This window comes from Telmatherina bonti (genome assembly GCF_933228915.1).
Source record: "Telmatherina bonti genome assembly, chromosome: 18".
Lineage (NCBI taxonomy): Eukaryota > Metazoa > Chordata > Actinopteri > Atheriniformes > Telmatherinidae > Telmatherina > Telmatherina bonti.
Window position 1 is genome coordinate 18,265,880 of NC_136616.1, and position 21,847 is coordinate 18,287,726.

The window sequence follows — 21,847 nt, forward strand, 5'->3', positions numbered from 1 at the left end:
CACAAACTGCAGTTTGCTATGATTTACCTGGTCCAGCACAATCGCTTTTCTTAATATTGCAAAATCAGTTCAGTTCAGTGTTTTAAAGCGAATCAACAATCCATCCAAACCTCTTGTCAGGTCCAGCATTATGTTAATTCATCAATAGTGAAGTTTAAAAATAAAGAATAAAACTTGAATAATCAGGAGGGGCCTTTTATCCATAAAGCTCCTCCTGGCAAAGCAAAAGTGTTTGGCACAACGCAGCAGCCAGACCACCGCTGTGTTCGCTACGATGCTGGAGAGGACAAGTGGGGAAAAAAGCAGATCAGTGGACCTTAAGCCTGACAGGATTATCTTAGAACAAGTCAGAACTACATGAATGTCTCGTAAACATGAAGACACTGATAACAACAAGGTTGTTAAAGTTACTAGATAGCGGTTAACGAAAAGGAGCTTTTTGTCAGGATGTGATGTTTTGTGTTGTCTTTAGTTCTGGTTTACTGTTTTATGTTGTAGTTTTCCCTGTTTTGTTCCCTCATGTTTGGTTTCTATTCATAGTTTTCATCTGGACATAATTAGCTGATGCATTTGTGTCATGGTTTTGTTTGTGTGTATATATACGGCTTGGTTTCTGTTCCTAGTCGCTGGGTCATTGTGTTAGTTCAGTTTATCCTACTGTGTCCTCTGCCTTTCAGTTCATAGATTAAAACCTCTTAGTTCTGCATCTCAGGCTGCTGTCTCCTGCATTTGGGTCCACACCTCTACCACCATTTATTACACTTTATTTTGTTGACCTAGCAATCAGTTCATGGACATTTCAAAAACATACTGTAATTAAGATATAAATAAATTTCTTGGGATGTACCAAAGTTAGTCATCCATTTAGAGGTTGAGTATGTAAGATTTTCAATATTTAAAAAACAAAACAAAACAAAACTACAAAAATAACTACAATCATAATTAGTTTTTTAAAACATGTAGGTTCCAGTCTGTCCATATTTGATGCGTTATTAAATTACAAGTTTAATTAATGACAAAGACCCTTCTTAAATGTTTGCCTACCAGTAAAAAAAGTGCTTTTTGTAATTTGTCATTAATTAAACTTGTAATTTAATAACGCATCAAATATGGACATGTTCAAAAAACTATCTAATTGTGATTGTAGTTATTTTATTAGTTAAATTTTTTTTTTAAATATTGAAAATCTTACATACTCCACCTTTAACAGTGTTGTTTCGATGTTGTCACAGCAGTGTGCAATTACAACCTGAAAGATTGCTCATCACGGTGCAAACTCTACCATAAAAAGACTGACAGAATATTTTTTAACATTACAAAAAGTTCTTAACCTTTTGCCAAGTACTTTAAATATTATGAAATCGGGTCATTAAAACACTGCTACATTAGTTTTCAGGTCCATAAAACACCTTGCTTCTGTTACAAACCCCCAGCTCGCCAGTGAAAAGGGGGAGAGGTTTGTTAGCATTAAACCCACAAATAAGATTTTTTTTAAATAAAAAGGTGTTTATTTGCAGGCATGAATGTTGTTGCCCGTGACAACCAGGCAGGAATAAAAAACCAAAACAAAATTGTAACAAGATTCACCTGCTACACGTCACACCTAACAACAAAAGGGTGACAAACTATTCACAACAAAACCAGTTATTTAAGATAGGTTACAAACACCCCTGTTGGGCTCAAATCCGTACCACACCACAAAACCACTTTCCATGCTAACAACCAAGGCAAAGTGAGGCAAACTGAGCAATCAACACTCAGCTGCCCTGAATGGTTGCCAGCCTGCTCCTTAAACAGGGCTGACAAGCTGGCTTAGCTGAAGATGATCACGAGGCAGCGAATCCTGGAAGGAGCAGTGCAGCCAGTAGTAGGGTGGAAACAAGGCAGTCAACCAATGGTCAAGTCGAGATCACACAGATTCGCATAACAGGTAATGGGACGTAACACTTATGACTAGTTTTAATTGCAGATTGAGATTTATTAGGCACATCCCTGAAGTTGTCATTGAACTGCAGCAGAACCGTGTTATCATGCGTTAGACCGCGTTACACGCCAGCACCTGGATATCAACACACTTTTAGTTTTTAATGCACCCCAAAAGTGATTCAACAATTACACCTAAGTGGACAGTATTGCAAGATGGAAGGAATAAAAGCGACGTAAACAATAGACAGGACAAAAGTCAGCATCTGACTGACTTTTACTGGTTGGAGAGAGCTTAGAGAGGAAACAGGGTGCAACACAGATGCCAAAATAGCCTTCTTTTGAGTGCCAAGTGTGACAATCTACCGAGATTCAGCAGTGCAGCTTCAGTAGGTGGATTAGACACAAAGTCTCCAAGGTAGCAAGATACTGCATCATTCACTTCATGTTTTACGACACTAAACTTGTTTAATTTTCCAAATTTGTGCAAGACTAGCACTGTTTGAGCACCTGGATGAGGTCATCCAGTAATCTTTGTAAGCACAAAGTACTCTCTGTGAATAACCAAAGATAACATTACTAAAACAGTTAAGTCAGAGTTCATTTGCTGCCTTTAAAATGTGTAATAGAGAAGAGAGTTTTTTTTTTCTTTTTTAAAGTATAAGCACTTAAATTAGCCAGGAGTTGCACATCTGGACTGACCAGGAGTATATTTATAGAGAGGAGGGTTGGGTAATTGCACAACAGTAAGGCTGCAGGACAGAAATAAAACAACTCAACATAAAAGCCAGACCAAATAGATTGAGAAATTTGCCAAAAGGCCCAGCATAGACTGAGGGATACCGAGAAGGATATAGAGGTGACAGAAAAACAAATGCAGATAAAACAGACAGAAAGTAACACCTCACAAGAAATTTAACACCACAATACCCATCAATTTACAAATTCACACAACTAGACAAGTCTGTTAACATAAATACAGACAGACACAGAGTAGACACACTCATATCTTTGTGTCAGGTGGCAGGATGTTAGGGCGACATGTCCTTTACTGTCAGGTCTACAGCTCTCTGTCAGTTTGGCAGATCTGAAGTGAAACATCTCTGAAGATGCAGCTGCACATGCAAACACATGCACACAGAACAAGTCAACACACTTGCACATGCACATCTACAAGTAACCTCAATATACTGCATCACTGCTTTTCCGCAGTCACAGTTCTTCCTCTGTTAGCTTTGAAAATCAAATTACTACCCACCTAATAAACAGAAAATGGACAGATTTTCACTCGAGATGAATCAACCAGCTGATGAAGATTGATGAGTGGGTGCATTGGATTGTAATGATGCATGTATTACTTCATTACATATTATTGAGGTAAAACTGAGTTTTCTGTGTTACAGAAGTAAAAAAAAAAAAAAAAGGTTTAGTTATGAAAAGTGGAAAAAAAAAACTCCAAAAGCTGGTCAGTAAAGCTGTACAGAGAATATTAACAAAGAACTGACCGAAGGTGAAGACTCCGGCAGGATGGAGGAAGATGAGAAAAAAGAAGCAGCACTTTTGGTTGTGCTGAGATGAGCGAGGGAGTTTCTAAAGATATCATCCCATTAATATTTTATGAGCTGCATCACACTTCCTCCAAGCATGGCTGGCAGCCTCAGAAACATATTGCTGACCAGGATGTGTGCATGTGTGTGAAACAGAATTAAATGAGAGTGAGAACTTTGGGGCTGATATTTTAAGAAAGGATATGTATGTGTAGTATGACACAGAAAGAACATCATGCAATTCTGTAATTGAGAAAAAGATATGTATGAAATCTGCCAGACCTGCTTCTAACTGAGAGTGGCTGTGATCAAATCTGTGCATTGATCTGTACAGGAATAACTCTGTTTTCATGCACAGGCTATGTCATGAATGAAAATGTGTAACGATATTCAGACAAATATCAAAGAAAACAAGCTAAAACATTGGTTAAAGACTATTTCTTTGAGTAAATAAAAAGAAGAAGTGGCAAAAGTGCTCTGGGTGATAGAAGCATATCGTAAAAAAGTTATTTTTCTTGTATTACAACATGAAATAGCTAATTAAAATGATCATTAATAGACTCAGCTACAGGGAAAATAATTTACTGCAGCCTTAATGACAAATATAAGTTGTTTCTTGTCATCAAATATGTTTGCTGAACATGAGTATAGCAGATTTTACCAAGATCAATGTTACATAACAAGAACTCTGTGCAGATTCCAGAAGTACAATCATTTTCTTAAGTACAATCTTCAGTAGATCCTTATTAAGCACATAGAACTTTAAAGGCTGAGGTCTTGCTCAAACTTTTTAAATCATCCCATGTGGATGGTTTTAAGCCTAGCAGCCCCTGCTGATGTAGTATATACTACAGCATTAAAGCTATAAATAAAGGCTTAGACGCCCAACTACAGCATCCTCACTGACAATTTAAAATGTCCCCTGTGGGCTGTGGTTGGCATTGTAAGGCTTCCAGGAAGAATGCATTGACAAGCAAATCTATACATACGCATTGAAAAGGTTTAAGAAAGTTCAAGTCTACCATGTCCCGTAGAAATATTCTCTACTTCAAACTAGTGAGATGTACAAGCTGACCCGCACCAAAGTTCAAAATAAAGTCAGAAAATGTTACAGAAAAAAAGACAGTTTTTTCTCAACCTTCACTTAAACACAAGGTAATACCAGTGTGAGACCATGTTGAAGACCATAAAGTTTATTCCTTGTAGTTAGAATCTAAAAATGCCCTAATAGGTGGGCTGGACGGTTTTTATAGGGACGTAGTGCAATTGTGGAGATGGTTCTCCGCCCAAATACGACTCCACGGGACGTTTGCTTGTGCCAGCTGAAACAACCTAAAGTATAACTACGTTAAAGGAATGCAGCCCTCTAGTGGTTGTGAAAGCAACTACATGTGATGGGGAAAAATGGTATCCATGAGCGTGACGGTCATACCAAGAAACAAATTCTACTCTAATCATGCTTGTTTTACAACTCTTACCAAGTGAGCGATGTGATGATTTAAACACACAGTTAGAAATAAACAAATGAGTTTGTATTGTTTGTTTACTGGGATAAACACGTGCAGACCGATGCGTACTGGCTAATGCACAGTTGGTTTAAAATGAGAAGTATGGTATTTACCTGTCAAAGCTGGTGATGGGCTATTACACAGTTATTACAAACAGGACTAAATGGATTTGTTTACATTTGATCACAAGTGGAATTGATTATGTCTGTAAATTGGACTGGAATTTAGGTACTACAAAACATTAGTTCCTTATGTCTTTTCTTAAGCTATTTTCCTTGTTATAAAACATCCTGTAGTGCTTGAAACTTGTAAGAACGTGGAAAAAAAAGGATTGAAATGCTAATGGAATCGGGCCACTCTTAGCTGTGATGTGGGTCTGCAGCACTGACACCATAAATGGCGAATAAACTTCCTATATGAAGTTCTTTGAAGTGTCACCTGATCCATTCTCATCATGTTGTTTTAACATGTGTTGCATTAGCATAACAAGTTGAAATACAAAATTGTGCTTTATCATCAAAGTTGATGATAAAAGAAGGAAACAAAAGGCACAAATGTGAAAGATGCAGTTACACGGTACTCAGATTAACCGCTATATCAATATGTTTATCCACACAAATCCCAATTAAAAGTAGATAAAACACAAATAAACATTGATCTAAAAGTTATTTAGCTCTTTAGACTGTTGAAAGTGGAGTCCTATCTGCATTTTGTGTCCTCATCTCTTCACACCCCACCTCATGACATTTTCCATTGGAAAAATAACTTCTCTAAAATGACATGCTGTCGTGACAACAGAGCACTTCATGTAACTGTTTTTAACATCTTAATTTACCTTCAACTTCATCTCAAATCATCCTACTTTGAGGTCTTTTGTTTAAAGCAACGTGCGTTTCAAGTAGCATTTGTAACAGCTGAGTTTAGGACTATTTGCAGCAAAACCCTGCTGAGTAGAGACAATATTCTGAGACACGACTCCTTGTCCTCTCTGTGTGTAAAACCACTGAATGTGTTCCTACTCATCTTTTCTATAGACTTCACCAAATCCAACTTGACTGAGTGTTGTAAGAGGTTTTCACAAGGGACTGAATCTTGCCTTTGTTCTCATTTTGGCTAGCTTCTCTTGTCCTCCCTCAGGGGCTCCCACACATCAGCAGACGACAGAAAATAACTGAGTTAACATTTAAGAGGAATAAACAAACACACGGCAGACACAAGGAGGCTGAATCAGGACACTGAGGATTTTTCAAATGTGCTACGTACAAGAATTTGTTTTATCTTAAATAAAAACTGACTTGATAGCCCCGATGGAGATTCCTCTGATGTTGATATCAACAAAAACTCTCCCAAGATGAAATCTACGTCAGGAAGGATAATGAAACGCAGACATTTAACAGATTTTGAAGTGTCTCCTGGTTTAAATTTTTTAAAGGACACTAGAAAGCAGTAGCAGTCAAAACACACAAACACACATACACACAATAGCTGATTCCATTTTGGGAAGGACATGAGAGGACATGCAGGGGGTAACTCTGCAAGAGCTCCTCAGGAGGGGTTGTTTCCATGACAACTCTGTGTCTGTGGTTACGAGTGTGTGCTTGTGCGGTGCTGGTACGCACATGTAACTCGCAGCTCATTGTGTGCATGTGGTATCCTCGCTCTTAGCCTGCCGCTGTCCTCCTGCTAACCCTGGTTTATCCATCTGGTTATGTAAGTGTACAACTCTGTCAGACCCAGCAGACACCCTCCATTCCCCAAAAAGCCCTTCCAGACTGACAGCGTCGCGCCACTGCTCTCTCTGCCTGCACAGCACAGACAAGCGCTACATCCTAAAGTGACCCTTTGATGCCAACTGAGGCCAAGTCTACATAAGAACTTGTTTCATGTGAACACATGTAAATTTAAAGAGAATAATGCGGCTTTGGCAAAACAACTGGTACAAAGTCTGCACAAAAAAGGGGGAAAAACACTAAAGAGAGAAATCATAGAGGCTTACTTAACCAGTCTCAGGTTCGACTCACATACACACATTTAATCTGGACAGCTGTTAGAACAGATGTTTGCACACTTTTCCTGCAAGGCTGCAGCATAAAAGCAGAATTAATGTTGTTTGTAGCTGCAGTGCGCTCTCTTAACGTTAACAAGCAGCTGGGTCAAGTGACTGATCTGACGTACTCAAGCGGTTAATTGCTGCTGAATAAAAATTTAAGTACAATAAAAATTGTTTTAATTGTTTAACTATATTTGACAACCGTTTGAACAATACCACAAGCCAACAACATATTAAAATAGTGTGAAAAATTCCATAATAATCTGCAAACATCAGGAAAATAAAAATGCTGAGAGAATAATATCAAACAAGTGAATAAAATATAACTGAATGTAAAACTTACTAAAATAAAGAACCTTAATGTCTTTGGAATAGTAATGTTTAGTATTTATATTTTTATGCATGCATACATTAACACGATTATACCTTGTTATTATTCATCACCTTACCTGCAGCAAGAAAAGTCCATCCCTCCTGAGGAATGAACATGGCTCGAGGATGAACTGTCACCACTTCCTCCTCCTTTCCTGTGGAGAACAGGCACAGATCCTTTCATACTCAGCTCATCAGGGCTCTCTGCACAGTAAAAACTAATTCAAAATACAGTGAGATGCATTTGAAATACAACAAGAGTACGTTAGAAAGGTCTTTTTACAAGGTTAGAATGAAAATAGTTTATTGGGTAAAAGATGGCGATAGGCTGCTTTTCAGAATTTGCCTCCAGGATCTGATGGAGGTCTCAAGGTCGGAAACACATTTCAGTGACTAAAAATATTATTTCCAAACTGTTAAAACCCAGTTCTCACCATTAACTACTTGTCTGTAAATTTGCTTATTTGTTACAGTTTACTACACATAAAAGACTAAAACAAATTTGTATATTTGAATTATTTACTCCCTTAGAGTAAAACTAAAAACACTTTGTAAGGTGTTTTATGAGCTTAAATGTCACGTGTTACAATATAATATAAACTGAGCAAATTATTTGGCAATTGCAAATGTCCATAAATATGTCATGCTCCATCACTTCTCAGTCCTGTTTATGATCCCAGATTTGGACCGTGGTAGAGAGGATTTAAATCACTTTGACCTTCTTTAAATAAGCATGGCAGCTCAGTTTCTAACTTTAGGATGTCTATCACAGCATATTAATAACAAATATATTACCCACACACAGAACAACATGGTGAATTACATCTAATGTTACATATGTGAGTATGTAAACAGTCCCATTCAGCAGATGGGAGACTGAAATGAGAAACAAAAACATACAAACACAATATTATCCCACTTAATGAAGGACAAAGTAATGCATCTGCATCACACTGAGAGCGGATCAGCCAATCAGAGGTCCTGGTCTGAAATGCTGACCTCAGTGCAGGAGAAATGATAACACCCATCACATCCCACATCAGCATTGATGAAAAAGCCTCCAAAGTAACACACACACAAACACAGACACATTGATGCTGAAATGTGGCTTAGTGTCCACGTACACACTTATACAAACTGGGACACTGCAATCAGTCCTAATTAGTGTCCCCACAGCTCACATCAAGACACAGAGTGATAACTGATAGGAGGCTGGCAGAGGGGTTGAAGAAGGGATACTGATGGAAGCTGGGGTGATACAGGGGATGCAGCAGGGCTGAGGAGGATTTGATGACAAGGAGCTCTGAGTCAGTGAGGAGTGGAGCCGCTGATGTTAGCACCTATGAATCAGTGGAGCAAGGAAGGAGAGAAAGAAAAACAGCACTGAAACAAAACAGGAAAGAAACAAAAAGCTAAATGTGGCCCCACTGGTTTCTTAAGCTGTAGGTCTGCTCATGCCAGCAGATGCACGGATAGATGGACAGATGGACTGACACATAAAGATGTTTTTCCTCTTATATTTGGGACCTTGCAGCAGACAGTAAAAGTGAGCATTAAAGCGATGCCTCCAGATGACAGATGATCCCTTAAACTGTGGAAAATCATTCTTAATCAGGAACTGCTGATCTGTCGGGCAGATCTGTGAAAGTACAGCCGGCTGTTTAGATGGTTGGGTGTGATATGAACCAACTATCCCAATAGTCAGGGATTTACTGTATCTTGGCTCAAACTGATTCATTTGGGTCTGATAGTTTGTATTTCCTCATTGTCCTTATTCTTCCTTCTAGTTTAAATAATTTACAACTAAAAATAATCTCATTTCAAATGACATTTTAATTAAATTCATCTATAAGGATGTGAATATTTAGGTTAAAAAATGTAAGATACAAATATAAATCAACATAAACCTTAAATTTCATATTATTATCATTTCAAACGGCATTTCTTTTAGGAATTTAAACTCTATTTACCTCTATTTTATTATACAATTATAAGGGGGGGAAAGAAAACAAGTAACATACAGCAAGGTCAAGGTAAGAAAAGTTATTTATTTTTCAGTAACATCCTTCATAACATCTTTTGTTCTCTGGATATGTGCTTTGAAATTACAAAAGGAGTCACTAAAGGAGTCTGAAACGCAGCTAAATCTAGCAACAAACATGATTGTTAATCAGCAGTGAGGTGAACTGAGGTGTGAGGTTCATTGCTGTGAGTGACGGGCAGGTTAGGCACGCGATTCGAGATGCGTGTTTCTGTTGTCATGTAACAAAGATCCAGGCTGCAAAACAGAAAACCAAACACCTGCCCCCCAAAAGAAAATGTTAGATAACTAAAACTCTTCCAAAGCAGAGATGAAACTACATTTCAAAGATGAGAAATGAGCCTTAATACTGGGGAAAAAACATCCAATGTAATGCTGCAGGATTCCTATTTGGGTCCATGTGGATAATGCTGTGTCAGAACTGAATTACTGGAAAAATTCTTCACATTAAAGTGAATAAGGATGACACTTGCAGAACCAAACTATGTGTGATGTACTCAGTGTTGCACAGGGAATCTCATGCTTTTTGTTAAATGTTTACATGCATGTTGCTCTCATAAACTCACCGGAGCACTTCCGTTGTGAGACTGAATATGCAAAGTTTTTTGTTGCAGCTGTTTTCGTTCATGCAGCACTTTTCTGTATTCACAGTTCGTGTTTTTATATGCAGCAGGGTTTTTTTTCTCCATTATGTTTTTGGATTTGCAGCGCTCTTCTATACACGCAGCGTTTCCCGCTTGCATTTCTATTCCTATATGCATCTGTTTTTCTTATGAAGCGCGTTTGCACCCGTCGGCCACCGTACATAATGAATAATATAACTCCGTTTATTAATGTTTATTAACCACACTATGACGCACAAAACCATGGGAATAGTTTTCATGACCATTACAAGTTATTTACTTGATTCACAATCAAAAGTCAGCTTATTGTTGCTGCTCTTTAAATAATCAGACTGCCTGCTTGTTTTTTCTACCTTTTAAGCTTTTGAGTCAGTATAAAAAATCCATTTCCTCAATGTGTTGGCATGGGTGTGGGAAAACCGGGACACTTATCCATTTATTTCAGCACTGCCCATCAGTGAGGATGTTTACTGGAATCTACTTTAAATAGAAAAAAATGACTTGGATGTACTTGGTTTGTCTTTTGGGAATGAGAGTCAGGAGTTTATATTCAACAACGTGTCATTGCTTTAGCCTATCTATCTGTGAAATTAATTATAATGATAAATTGGAAAATACACAAGCCAAATTGTTTTAATATTGATACTGGGTTAAAAGAATTTCTGGATTTATTGATGATGGAATGATCTGCATCTGTTCTATTAGATATGGATAATGGAGATAATGGACCTTGGATTTTTATATTATATTCGAAATATGAGACTTCGCAGTGAATGTGCAATGACTTTAATGTGATATTTGTTTCTCTTTTTTTGTAGTAATCTGTATATTTTATTATGTTGTTAAAATTGTAAATAAAAAAAAAAAAAATCTTGTGCAGATGATCACTTTGAACAACAGCTATTAAATATGAAGTTCATTCATTCATTTTTATACTGCTTAGTCCAGTTAGGGGTCTTGGGGAAGCTGGAGCCTATCCCAGCAGGCGAGGTAGGTTACACCCTGGACAGGTTGCCAGTCCATCACAGGTAAATATAAAATTGATTTCTAAATTTTATCTGATTATTTTTTTTCCTGAAGAGCTCATATAGTAACCTGCTACCATGGAAAATGTTTAGTTTACTTGAGATCACATGATAAATACAAAAAAAAATCCTCCTTCAAGGCTAATTTTAAGACTCATGACATGACTACTGGAGCGGATCAATAAACAAAACGTCATGGCACAACCATGTCAATACAGTTACAGCACCAGATAATATCTTTATCCAGGAAGCAAAAATGAAGTTGTATTAGCAGAGAAAACTAACACTTGCATTAGTCTTTACTGCTGGCTCGGGTCCATCACTGCATGCATGGATGCATCAAACTCCTCATGTCAGATGATCATAATGAACACAGCGACACAAGCTTTGTTTTGCTGACACAGATTAACCCCTCGAGCTTCTCTCAGTGTAATTACATAATTAACTGTGTGGAGTAACGTATCGTTGTAATAAAACTTGAAGCAGCAAAAGTGCAGTTTCAGCTCTCGCAATGCCAAAAGCAAATGTACCCTGCAACAAATAATGTGTAAACAAACAAGTAAACTATCCACTCTGGGAGATACACACACCTGCTGTGGGAAACGCCTTTGACACTTTGCAGTGTGTAGCCCTTTGCAGCTGTAGGATTTTATCATCATCATAAACTCCCTTTACTGGCTCCCTGCTCATCAGTTTTTGTATGCCTCAGGAGAGCGCTCCCCCAGGCACACACTTCGACATTCATCACCGTCTCATTCTCTGCTACTGTTTTGTGTGTTATTAAGTGTGTGAACGCCTTACCTTGGATGTACTGCTTCTTTCTGATTCGAAGTGGCTGCCTTGGCAGGGCCTGGAAGTTCTGGTTTGGAGGAAAAACAGTGTTTTATTAGCTCTGCAGAGGTGTCTCATTACACTGAGGAAGAAGGTCTTTTTGTACAGAAAAAAAAATCATTCTTCACGGTGGAAACTAATCTTGCTTGACAAAAGTGAGAAAGGTCAGTTGTAGAGATGCAGATGTTCACAGTTTGCTCATTTTACGGTGAAAAAAGGGAGTTGGAGATTCAGAAATGAATCTCCAACTCCCTTTTCGGTACTAGTTGGAGTGGAGATGAAGCGGCCTCTGACTGAATGCACTCTTTATGTAGAAAATGTTCAGCAATTGTCTTTAATATTAAAAAGCTTGCGCAACAAATAACTTATTCAGTAAAATCCAGGAGTTGTTCCCTGCAGAGACGGCTTTCTCAGACTTTATTCAGTTTCTTTGAGTCACCGATTGTGCTTTCCTCACCTGACTTACAGATGGTGAGAAATATTTTGCTGCAAAACCACTGAAGAACTAAAGTTTCCTCAACAAATAGAGGAATTGTCTTGTTCCTGTGGGCAGCTTCAGTGTTACATGTCCAGATGTCTGTTGTTTACAACCTCAAATTAAATAAAGTTAGGATGTTGTGTTAAATATACCGTAAACAAAAATAGAAGATATTTTTTAACCGATATTCAACTGATTATACTACAGAGACGAGATATTTCATGTTCAAAATAATAAACTTCTTTTTTTTTTTTTTTGTTGCAAATATTCACTTGTTTTGAAGTTGATGCACATGTAAAAATTATGAGCAACTTCTACATTTCATCTGCTGCTTTGCTTCGAAACGGTTAAGAAAAGCCAAACAGCGAGCTGTTTTCACATTACAGTCAGTGCGATACATCTTTAAAGCCACATGTCTTAAAATAGGAACAGCCCGATGTTCACTGGGCTTTTAGCCCACCCTGAATCGACCAAATAGGTAATCTAAGACTTTGCTGATATACATATACACACAAAATTACACATATGCAGTTTTTTTTTTTTACCACACAAGGAAAAACAAGAAAGGCTCACGTACACACAGTTTTATAGAAAGAAGAAGAAAGCAGGATAAGACTCAGCAGTTTCATTTTAATCCTCCTGTTAATCCTACTATATCCACCCTTTCACATACACAAGCAAGCACACACACACACACACACACACACACACACACACACACACACACACACACACACACACACAAGGATGTGATGGTAAAATGTTAAAGGTTATTTTGAAGGACAGTTAGGACACATTAATCTATGTGCACTCAGAAACACACACAGATGCACACGATATATTTTAACATGGACAGAGGAAGGCAAGGAACAGCCTATAGTATGCAGCACACACACATAAAAGCAAAGATGTGTTTCCCATCACGTTCTCAGTCCACACACGAGGTCTGACCCTTTAGTGGGTGTGCGATTTGAAGAGAAAATATCTCCTTGCTTCTACCAGTGATTCATTATTTACTAGAGGTAGAGGCAGAAAGGGAAGGAGGCGGCTTTGTGTGTGTGTGTGTGTGTGTGTGTGTGTGTGTGTGTGTGTGTGTGTGTGTGTGTGTGTGTGTGTGTGTGTAAGAGCAAGACTGCAGTGGAAGTGTAGACGGTGGAAAGACTACCTCAGGTATCAGACAGCAGTGATAAGCTCAGTTAAACCACACACACACTCACAATCAGATACTGAACTCCTTCAACCGAACACGACATCTGTGAGCTGAAGTGTGCATTCGAGGCAGAGTAAATGGGAAAACGTGCAAGTGATTAGAAATGTGAGTCTGCGGCATGGATGTGTAGCCCTCTGATGTGACAGGTAATTCACTGTGTCAGATGTGAGTACTCAGCTTTCCTATCATGTGCAGTGTTGCACAGTGAAGGCAGTGACAATCGATACAAACACTCTCACAGCACAGAAAATCCCCCATGCTAGATACTCATTAGCATTCGCTAAGATCAGTTTTTTTCCTTCCTTAATGATCATATTAAGAAAAACTCACTAACCCACCACCTTCTCAATACAGACGTGACAAACAAAAGATTAAATACGGCCCTGCAAATGATAAGTCTTGCTGTGATAAGTGGAAAACACATTAAGAAAGCAATTACCTTATTATCACTGACAGCTTTTGTCGATAATCACAAAGAAAATGTAAACAGTGTTCTGCTGAACGGTGACACACATGTTCAAAGATAAGAGCATGTGAAAGAAAGGCTGAGAGAAGACCATAAGACAATTAAACATAGAGACAACCAAAATAGGTTGTGGGATAAAGAGAAGATGAAAGACAGAAAGAAAAGGGGAGATCAAAGACTTAAACAGCAGACTACACCACGTCATCTCACTTTAGAGAGGATGGATGTCAGGTAAAAAGTCTGGGTCAGTTTTCTCTGCCGAATACCCCTACAAGAACTATCATATAGAAAGACATGTATGTATCTACTCCATCACTCTTCTCATTGCTGATCAATCCATGCAGAGTCTTCCAAAGACACACTCTAATACTGATTATTTCTTCTAAAGCACTTTGCTTGTTTGCAAGAGAAATCAAGCACTGACCCAAAACTCTTTTCATCAATGTTTTTCCAACCATGACTGTTTCGAATATGGTTTCCCCACATGGACATTGTGTTCACATTGCAGTTGTTATTATATATTATTCTTCAAAAATGGACTCCTCCTCCTCTGGTTTTGCTCCTTGCATGATCCAAGGCTTTTTTCTTACCTCCGCCAAGGAGGTTATGGTTTTACCAGTGTTTATCTGTTTTTCTTCAAGATAACTCAAAAAGTTATGGACGGATTTTATTGAAATTTTCAGTAGTTGTTGGAAATGTGAAAAAGAAGAACTCATTAAATTTTTGTGGTGATCTGGATCACCGTTTGGATCCATAAAATTTTTCAAAGGCCATGACGGAGGTTTGCGCTCTCCGAGTGCTATTCTACTTTGCAGCTTTTTCCACCAACGATTTTTTCTTTCTCGGCTGTTTAGCGGGAGGAGGCATAAAACCGAGCCGGGCCAGGGAAATACTTCCTGCATTTTTTCAGCCATGTTTGTGTTCCAAGTTTTTTCTTCACTACTTTGTATTTTCATCCCAACACGCTATTTATATGCGGGTTGTGGCTATCAGGTATGCGCTGCGGGGGGGGGAGCCAGGAGAAGAAGCTTACGAAATACAGGAAATGAACAACTTCAATTCGGCCCAAACGTTTTGATTGGTCAGAGTTTTTCACAGATTTACAGTAAACTTAGGGGTCTAACTATATTTCTTATTGGTCATGATTACAAAATGTACAGACTATCAGGATGAGGAACCACTTCACCCAGAGCAAAAAAAAAATGTCTCTCAGAAAGATTATCTACCCCAGCTTTAAGTCCGCATGCACTACAGATAAAGTCTTCAGCCCTGTTTGCATGTTTATATGATATTTGTATTACGTGTTACGGACATATTGGGAGCTAAGTCTTCTATGAAAGCTATGGTTCAGGAATCTGCAATGCAACGCTACATTACTCAGGAAAGTGAGGTAAGACACATGTCTAACTTAGAAGATCGGTATATATTATGCTTTGGCGGGGGGGCATGTCATCAGTCAAAACTTCTAGGGAACACAAATGACTTTTGAGGGACATTACTGCTTGAGTGGGACTTCAAACTTCAAAACAGTGCAACAAATATCAGCACAAAGCCAAAAACACGAAATTTTTATAACCTGTAGCGCTGGTACGAGTCACAGGATTGGCGTTCACATTAAAATACAATGACACACACAAATAAGCAGATGGATGCAAATGGAACCACATGAGCACAACAGGATGTGCGCCATTAAAAATGTCTGTTGTACTTTCACCGTTATGTCAAAGTGTGTGAGTTATACATGACTGACAACAACAGCTGCCTATTATCCTGCTTCAGGGGACAAAATATTCCTCGTCTCTCAGAACATGTTTGCCTCTCAATTCAGCCAAACACACCATTGTAAATTCTCATTTCTCCAGAGCTCAATCCCTTTGAATGGACTCTTTATTATGCAAATATGTCTGAGGGTTTGCCACCTGTCTGGCACAATGAGAAATTTTTGCTCTTTCCTTTATAACATTCTTCAGTTTTCTTTTTGTCCTAACAATTGCTTATGATGTCTGGATAACAAGCTGCAGCTGGCCTCTGCTGGTCCTTCACTGCCTCTCCGTGGACCCTGAAGAGCCCTAATAATTGTTAATGCAGCCAAAACATCTGTGAAAACTGCTTTTGAATTAGTTTATGTTGAAACATTCATGGTGGCTCGGTAAAAGCTCCTTCATTTACTGGTAAAGATCATAAAACAGTAACAATATTAATTCAGGGAGGGCAGGCTTATTTCCAGTGCACCCATAAGAGTGCAGGTCAGGTGTATCATAATTTGTGGCCCCGCTTAACCCAACCATATTCAATTATCATAGTCAATATGAAGTGATAGTGCAAAGGATGCCTCTAATGCTGAAAATCTTGGGATGACCTTCATCAAGTATGGTGGCCATCATATATAGTTTGAAATCCTAGAATTTTATTACTGTATTTGAATGGAGCACTATCACATCACCATTTATCTAATTGTCTAATGGTTTCATGAACATCTAACTAAAAAAAAAGTCTTCTAAAAATGATGTGAATTAACTTATTTCCTCTTGTAGGCATGTCCTTACACTGAACGTGTGCCACAGTACATCTCTTTCACGACTGTTTGCATGAAGGTTTAATTATTAAAAGTAAAATGATCCACTCTTCCATAAGAGTTTGAGTCTTACCCAGAGTTTGAGTACAAACTATATTAAAGGTGCACTGTAAATTTGTCCTGATCTTCCACCAATAGAAATCATGTCCACAGAGAGACGTTCCTGGAGTCTCAGAAGAACTATGCTATGTTAAACAGATGGGGATGATGGAGCAGTGTGATGGTGTAGGGGTAATTTAATCACATAGCACCACTTTAATGACTCATCATGCAACAAGCACACATGCAGATTCATATACTGTACATCTGTATTCACACTCACAAGCATGCATCTTTGAGTGTAACACCGCTAAATGATCTCCACTCACAATGCAACCACAAACACACCCACTTAAACCCATCTACTTAACACCGACAGGAAGCTCAAGAGATGCAGCAGAGTGTTCAAAGATAGGGGGCTTAGTGGTTTAAATCTCTGCAAGGTTACAGGGTTCATGTAACCCTCAGACTGCCTGCAATATACATGTTCTCATTGTGTTGACTAAAAAGTGCTTTTGTGTGTGTGAATGTGTGAGAATGTGGTGTGTTATAATGAGTTCTCTGTGGCGAGTAAAACACTAAGTACTGTATATGTAACCTATTTACCAAAGCCCAAAATATAGCACATCTATCAGCTGCGGAGCTGGTTTACAGAAAGGTAAATAATGGTCTATATGTTTTTTCAAATCATTAATTTAAAAAGTAATTTCTGAAATTTCATGTTTGCCTTTAACATAATTTTTGGGAAAACATTCAGAATGAGTAAAAAAGCTCCATAAACTCACTAATTAGGGCCGGACTTACAGTGTTACCGAGATCTGCTTGTAAAACTTCAGCTGATCAGCGCGAAATCATTTATAGATTCAGTAGTCTGACTGAAATATCACTAATTCACACCCTTAAATGCATAGACTTAGAGACATTTTCTGAAAACAAATAAATCCTGGATACAATATCAAGTCCATTGCTGTTGAACAAAATATCCACATGGACTTGTCTGGACCAGACCCGACACTAACATTTGATTTGGAGAAAGTTTTAGATATGTCTGTACACACAGGGTCATCACTGAACCGCTTGATAAACAATCAAGATGGCTGCCATTGATGTTGAATGGACTTGTTGATTTGACATTCACTATTGTGTCAGGAAAACAGTCCTGCAGAGTGTTTTTTGATCTATCATCACTACATCCCACAGCGTTCCCCTCAGATACAAGCCCTGCCTTGTTTTGCTGGAACAAGTCTGAATCACATCCACATTGCCAGTACATGTGCGCCAGACATTTCACATCCAAAAGACACCTTGATGAAGACGACCTAAACTTCATCAGATAGTTTGTCTTATTGTTGTTGTATATAAGAATGAATGAAAATATGAGCATGTCCTGAGGCTCATCCCACCTGCTGGTTCTGTGTTCACCCTATTCATGTTATCATCCTTTCCTCCATGGTGCAATATGCCGTGCATGGTTTACAACAGCACCCCTGGACGCAAAGGCTGCACTTTGGTGTCTAAAATGATGTCTGTGTTCAACCATATATAAAAAAAAGGTCTTCCTGTCTGTGTGTTTGGCTTTGCATGTGCAAAATAATAATATGTTTGACACTTTTCAACAGAAGATCTGACACACACACCACAGTTAAGTGCTTAGAACAGCCTTGAAAATGCTTTATGCAGAACATTTTATGACTAAACACGCAGCAATGTTCCCAGCTAGTAGTTTTGGCAACATCATAACAGCTTAATATAGCACCAAATACATTACAAACCAAAAAAATTTTCTTTTAGCTTTTGAATCATCAGCGTACCAAAGTACCATAACCAATGCACTGCTTAGTTCATGATGGATAACATAAACAAGCAAAACTAAAGAGAAAACCCCCCATTTCAGTTATAGAGAGTCTGAATCCTAGACTGAGAAAAAAAATATGGAAAAAGCAGCGAAAGGAAAGAAATGAATGAAGAAACAATTCTTCAACATACACCCAGAAATGAAAGAGTAGCAGGAGCATGGTTTTGCCTGTTTTCTCTGTTTACATAAGTAAGTGAGAGAATATGAAGCACTTGTGAGTGGCTTGAATGTACAAATCTTTTAAAGACAAGAGAAAAAAGAATTTTATTCAAGATGGGACTGCTGCAACTGAAAAACCAGGGTGTGTTATTTCCTCTCGATGCACCAACTAGTCAGGATATAAGTTGCCTTCTTCAGCTTCACTAAGCTACAGGTAAAAATATAAGGGAATGGCTGTGCCAAGAAAAGAGCCGAAGATTTGACAAAATGTGAAAAGACAGGAGATTTAGGAGTGAGAAGAACAAGGTGAAAGAAGACAAGAACGAAGCAATGAAAGAGGACAAAGAAAAACAAAAGAAAGGAATAACAAGTGAAACAATGACAGAAAAGACAGCTCACAGGCTGCAAATCATTTTGCATTTAGTAGATAAAATAGGCAGCAAAGAACAGCCCCACTGGCTGGCATGCCATAATTCAGGCGCCCCGCTGGTACTGCAGTCTGGCTTCACATCAGCTGAACTCACAGCAGATAAAAACTACACCCTCACAACACACCTCCTTTAAATATACGTGTGTGTTAACTGTACGTGTGTACAGAAAATTGACTGGTCGCACACCTTTTTACTTCACCACCCAACTACAGGATGCAGATTTTTAGTGTGATTTCAGTTAAATGAAGAAAAAGAAAATTCCTGGATGCTTACATATGTTTCTCATATTTGCGATCTAGTCCTTGTACACAGGAGTAATATCAGACTTGATATGATCTATACAGCTACAGAGTTAATCCCAATGAGTACCATACTCAGATCACATACTCATGATATTTTATGTTTGATTGTTGGTGAACTTAATGAAATGATAGAAAGCTACAATTATTGTGACCTTTATCATTTGTATTAGGGGTGGGAAAATCAAATAAAAAAATTAAAAATCTGGATTTTTTTTTGCTTCACAATTTTAAAATTGATTTTTTTTGTTAAACTTTTTTTTTCAATTTCAAATACATAAAATGAATCCACTAAATCATTTTTGTCATTTTTATTGATCTTTCTACTTGTTTTCTTGGGCATTATAGCAGCGGAGTGGTGGTCTGGCTACTGTGTTTTTTCCTAATTGAAATCAAGAAAAATGACGAACAAAAAAGTTTTGTACATTTTCTTTTTTGTTTTTAATCTACAAAAATCAGCAATATCAAAGAATTGTGAGAATCGCGATTTAAATTGAAACGACACCCAAAAAATCAGAATCGAATCGAATCGGAACAAAAGCATATCGTTACAGTCCTATTATGTATATTGTCACAATAAAAATAAAAAAAATCAACTGTTAGTTAAGCTTGAAAGTCAAGAAATGGATAAGCAGAAACAGTCAAACGATAAGAAGGTTTTCCATTTCAAGTGATCAGATTTAAGGCTTTTAGTTAAATGAAGACCTGCACACATGCAGAAAAGCTCGCTCGCACTGTGTTCAACATTAATCGGGCTCTGCTAGATGTGCTTTTGGAGCTGCTGTGTGATGTGAGCTGATGACTTCCAATCTGTTAAACTATCAACAATTTCCCCCTGGAAAGAAAATGCCTTTTTTTAATGAATCTTTCAGTATGGTTTTTTTTTAATCCTACAGTGACAAAGCTTGTCAGCAGTGAAGCTGTGTCTGTTTACAGCTTAATACACCAATAAATAAATTAATGCAACAGTGCTTTGTATTTTGCTGACTAACAACAATTTGGTTATTAGCATGTGAGCAGTTTTCTTTATATTAAGTAAAGATTTCTATTTATATGCATTCCTCTAGATTATTGGGCAACTTTTTTTTTTTGCATTAGACATGAGTGAGGAGACCTGGGGACAACTCGAGTATAGCTAGACGGGAACAACACGTATCAATGGCTACCAATTGGTACCAAGCTGCATATTTTGCAGGACATGAATCTGGTCTTAATCATTAATCACAAAGCTATCCCACAATGTAACAAATCAAACAATGAGCAAACAGATTCCAATTAGAGTTCAATAAACACATTCAAGACCAAACTGGTACTCTTATACTAACACAGCTACACGCAAACACACCCATACAAGCATTCAAGCATGCAAGCTTAATGGAACACTCAATCAATTCCCAGATCTGTGTTTCAGAAGAGGGAACACAGAGTTGCTACACTGCAGCAACCAATCGGTCACATAAGTCATTTAGCAGCAGCACAGTCAATTTAACATATACCTCACATTGCTCGCAAATCGGTAAGAGAGATTAGAAAAGTAACACTGTCTCCAAGGCTACGCAGAAATACTGTTTGTGTGTGTTTCAGCCAGTGTGGTACTTAGTGACAGAACAAATGGACCATGACAGCCGGGTGATGTTGAAATAAGCTATCGACCAACCCGATACTGAACGGGGTGGAATGGTGGGATATTATGACCAAGGTGACAGCTAGAGAAGAGATAAAGCATTGCTTCATTGTTGTCTGTTGATAAATGTGGTTTCCAGCACATTGTGCCTGGACATGTAATATCCTGAAAGATTAAAAAAGAAGTAAAAGTAGGGACAGCAATACTATTGTGTGTGAGGAAATATATTTTTATTATTGATTTAATTCAATTTGAATGTTACTGGTACTTATGTATAAAAACACTGAACTTTATGGGGGGAAAAAAAGAGAATAACACTCTCTTTTGGTCTGTATTTGTCTACAGACCTCAGGAAACTGATTTTATAACCACTTATGGTCCAAATGGTTTCATGTCTGAATTTGAAAGACAGCATCAGTGGTTCTTTAGTTTTCTGTATTTTAAATATATTTCAAGTGTTCATGAATGTGTAAGTCGTGTGAGTTGCAGATTCCCTCACAGTCTGTCTCTAGTCCTCCATGTTGAATGCTGGCTCATCCTGCTGCACTGTTCCTCGTTTCATACGACCTCAGATTCGTTACGTCACAACTTATCCTCTCGTCATTGTTGTTGAAATATCATTGCAATTCTTCTTCCCAGCTGCCTTTCAAGCTGCCCTTTCTTTAACCCTCCCTCTCATCGTGCTTGTCAGTGGCATCTCATACAGGGTCTGCATGAGCCATGTGCAAACTCAGACATGTCACCAGCAGACTCCAGACTCTGTGGGATCATTTGGGAATCACATGATGCAT

The 21,847-nt window shown here is 38.1% G+C and overlaps 1 protein-coding gene across 1 annotated transcript in view; it reads right to left on the reverse strand.

Annotated features, from left to right (window-relative positions):
• The window catches only part of poln (polymerase (DNA directed) nu), a gene marked incomplete at both ends in the record, with an annotated part of 62,293 nt that overhangs the window by 20,775 nt on the left and 19,671 nt on the right, over positions 1 to 21,847 (reverse strand). Inside the window, 2 exons of the mRNA XM_079257772.1 lie at positions 7,478 to 7,555; positions 11,891 to 11,948. Coding sequence (XP_079113898.1) covers positions 7,478 to 7,555; positions 11,891 to 11,948 — 136 coding nt within the window. The remainder of the gene's footprint in view (positions 1 to 7,477; positions 7,556 to 11,890; positions 11,949 to 21,847) is intronic.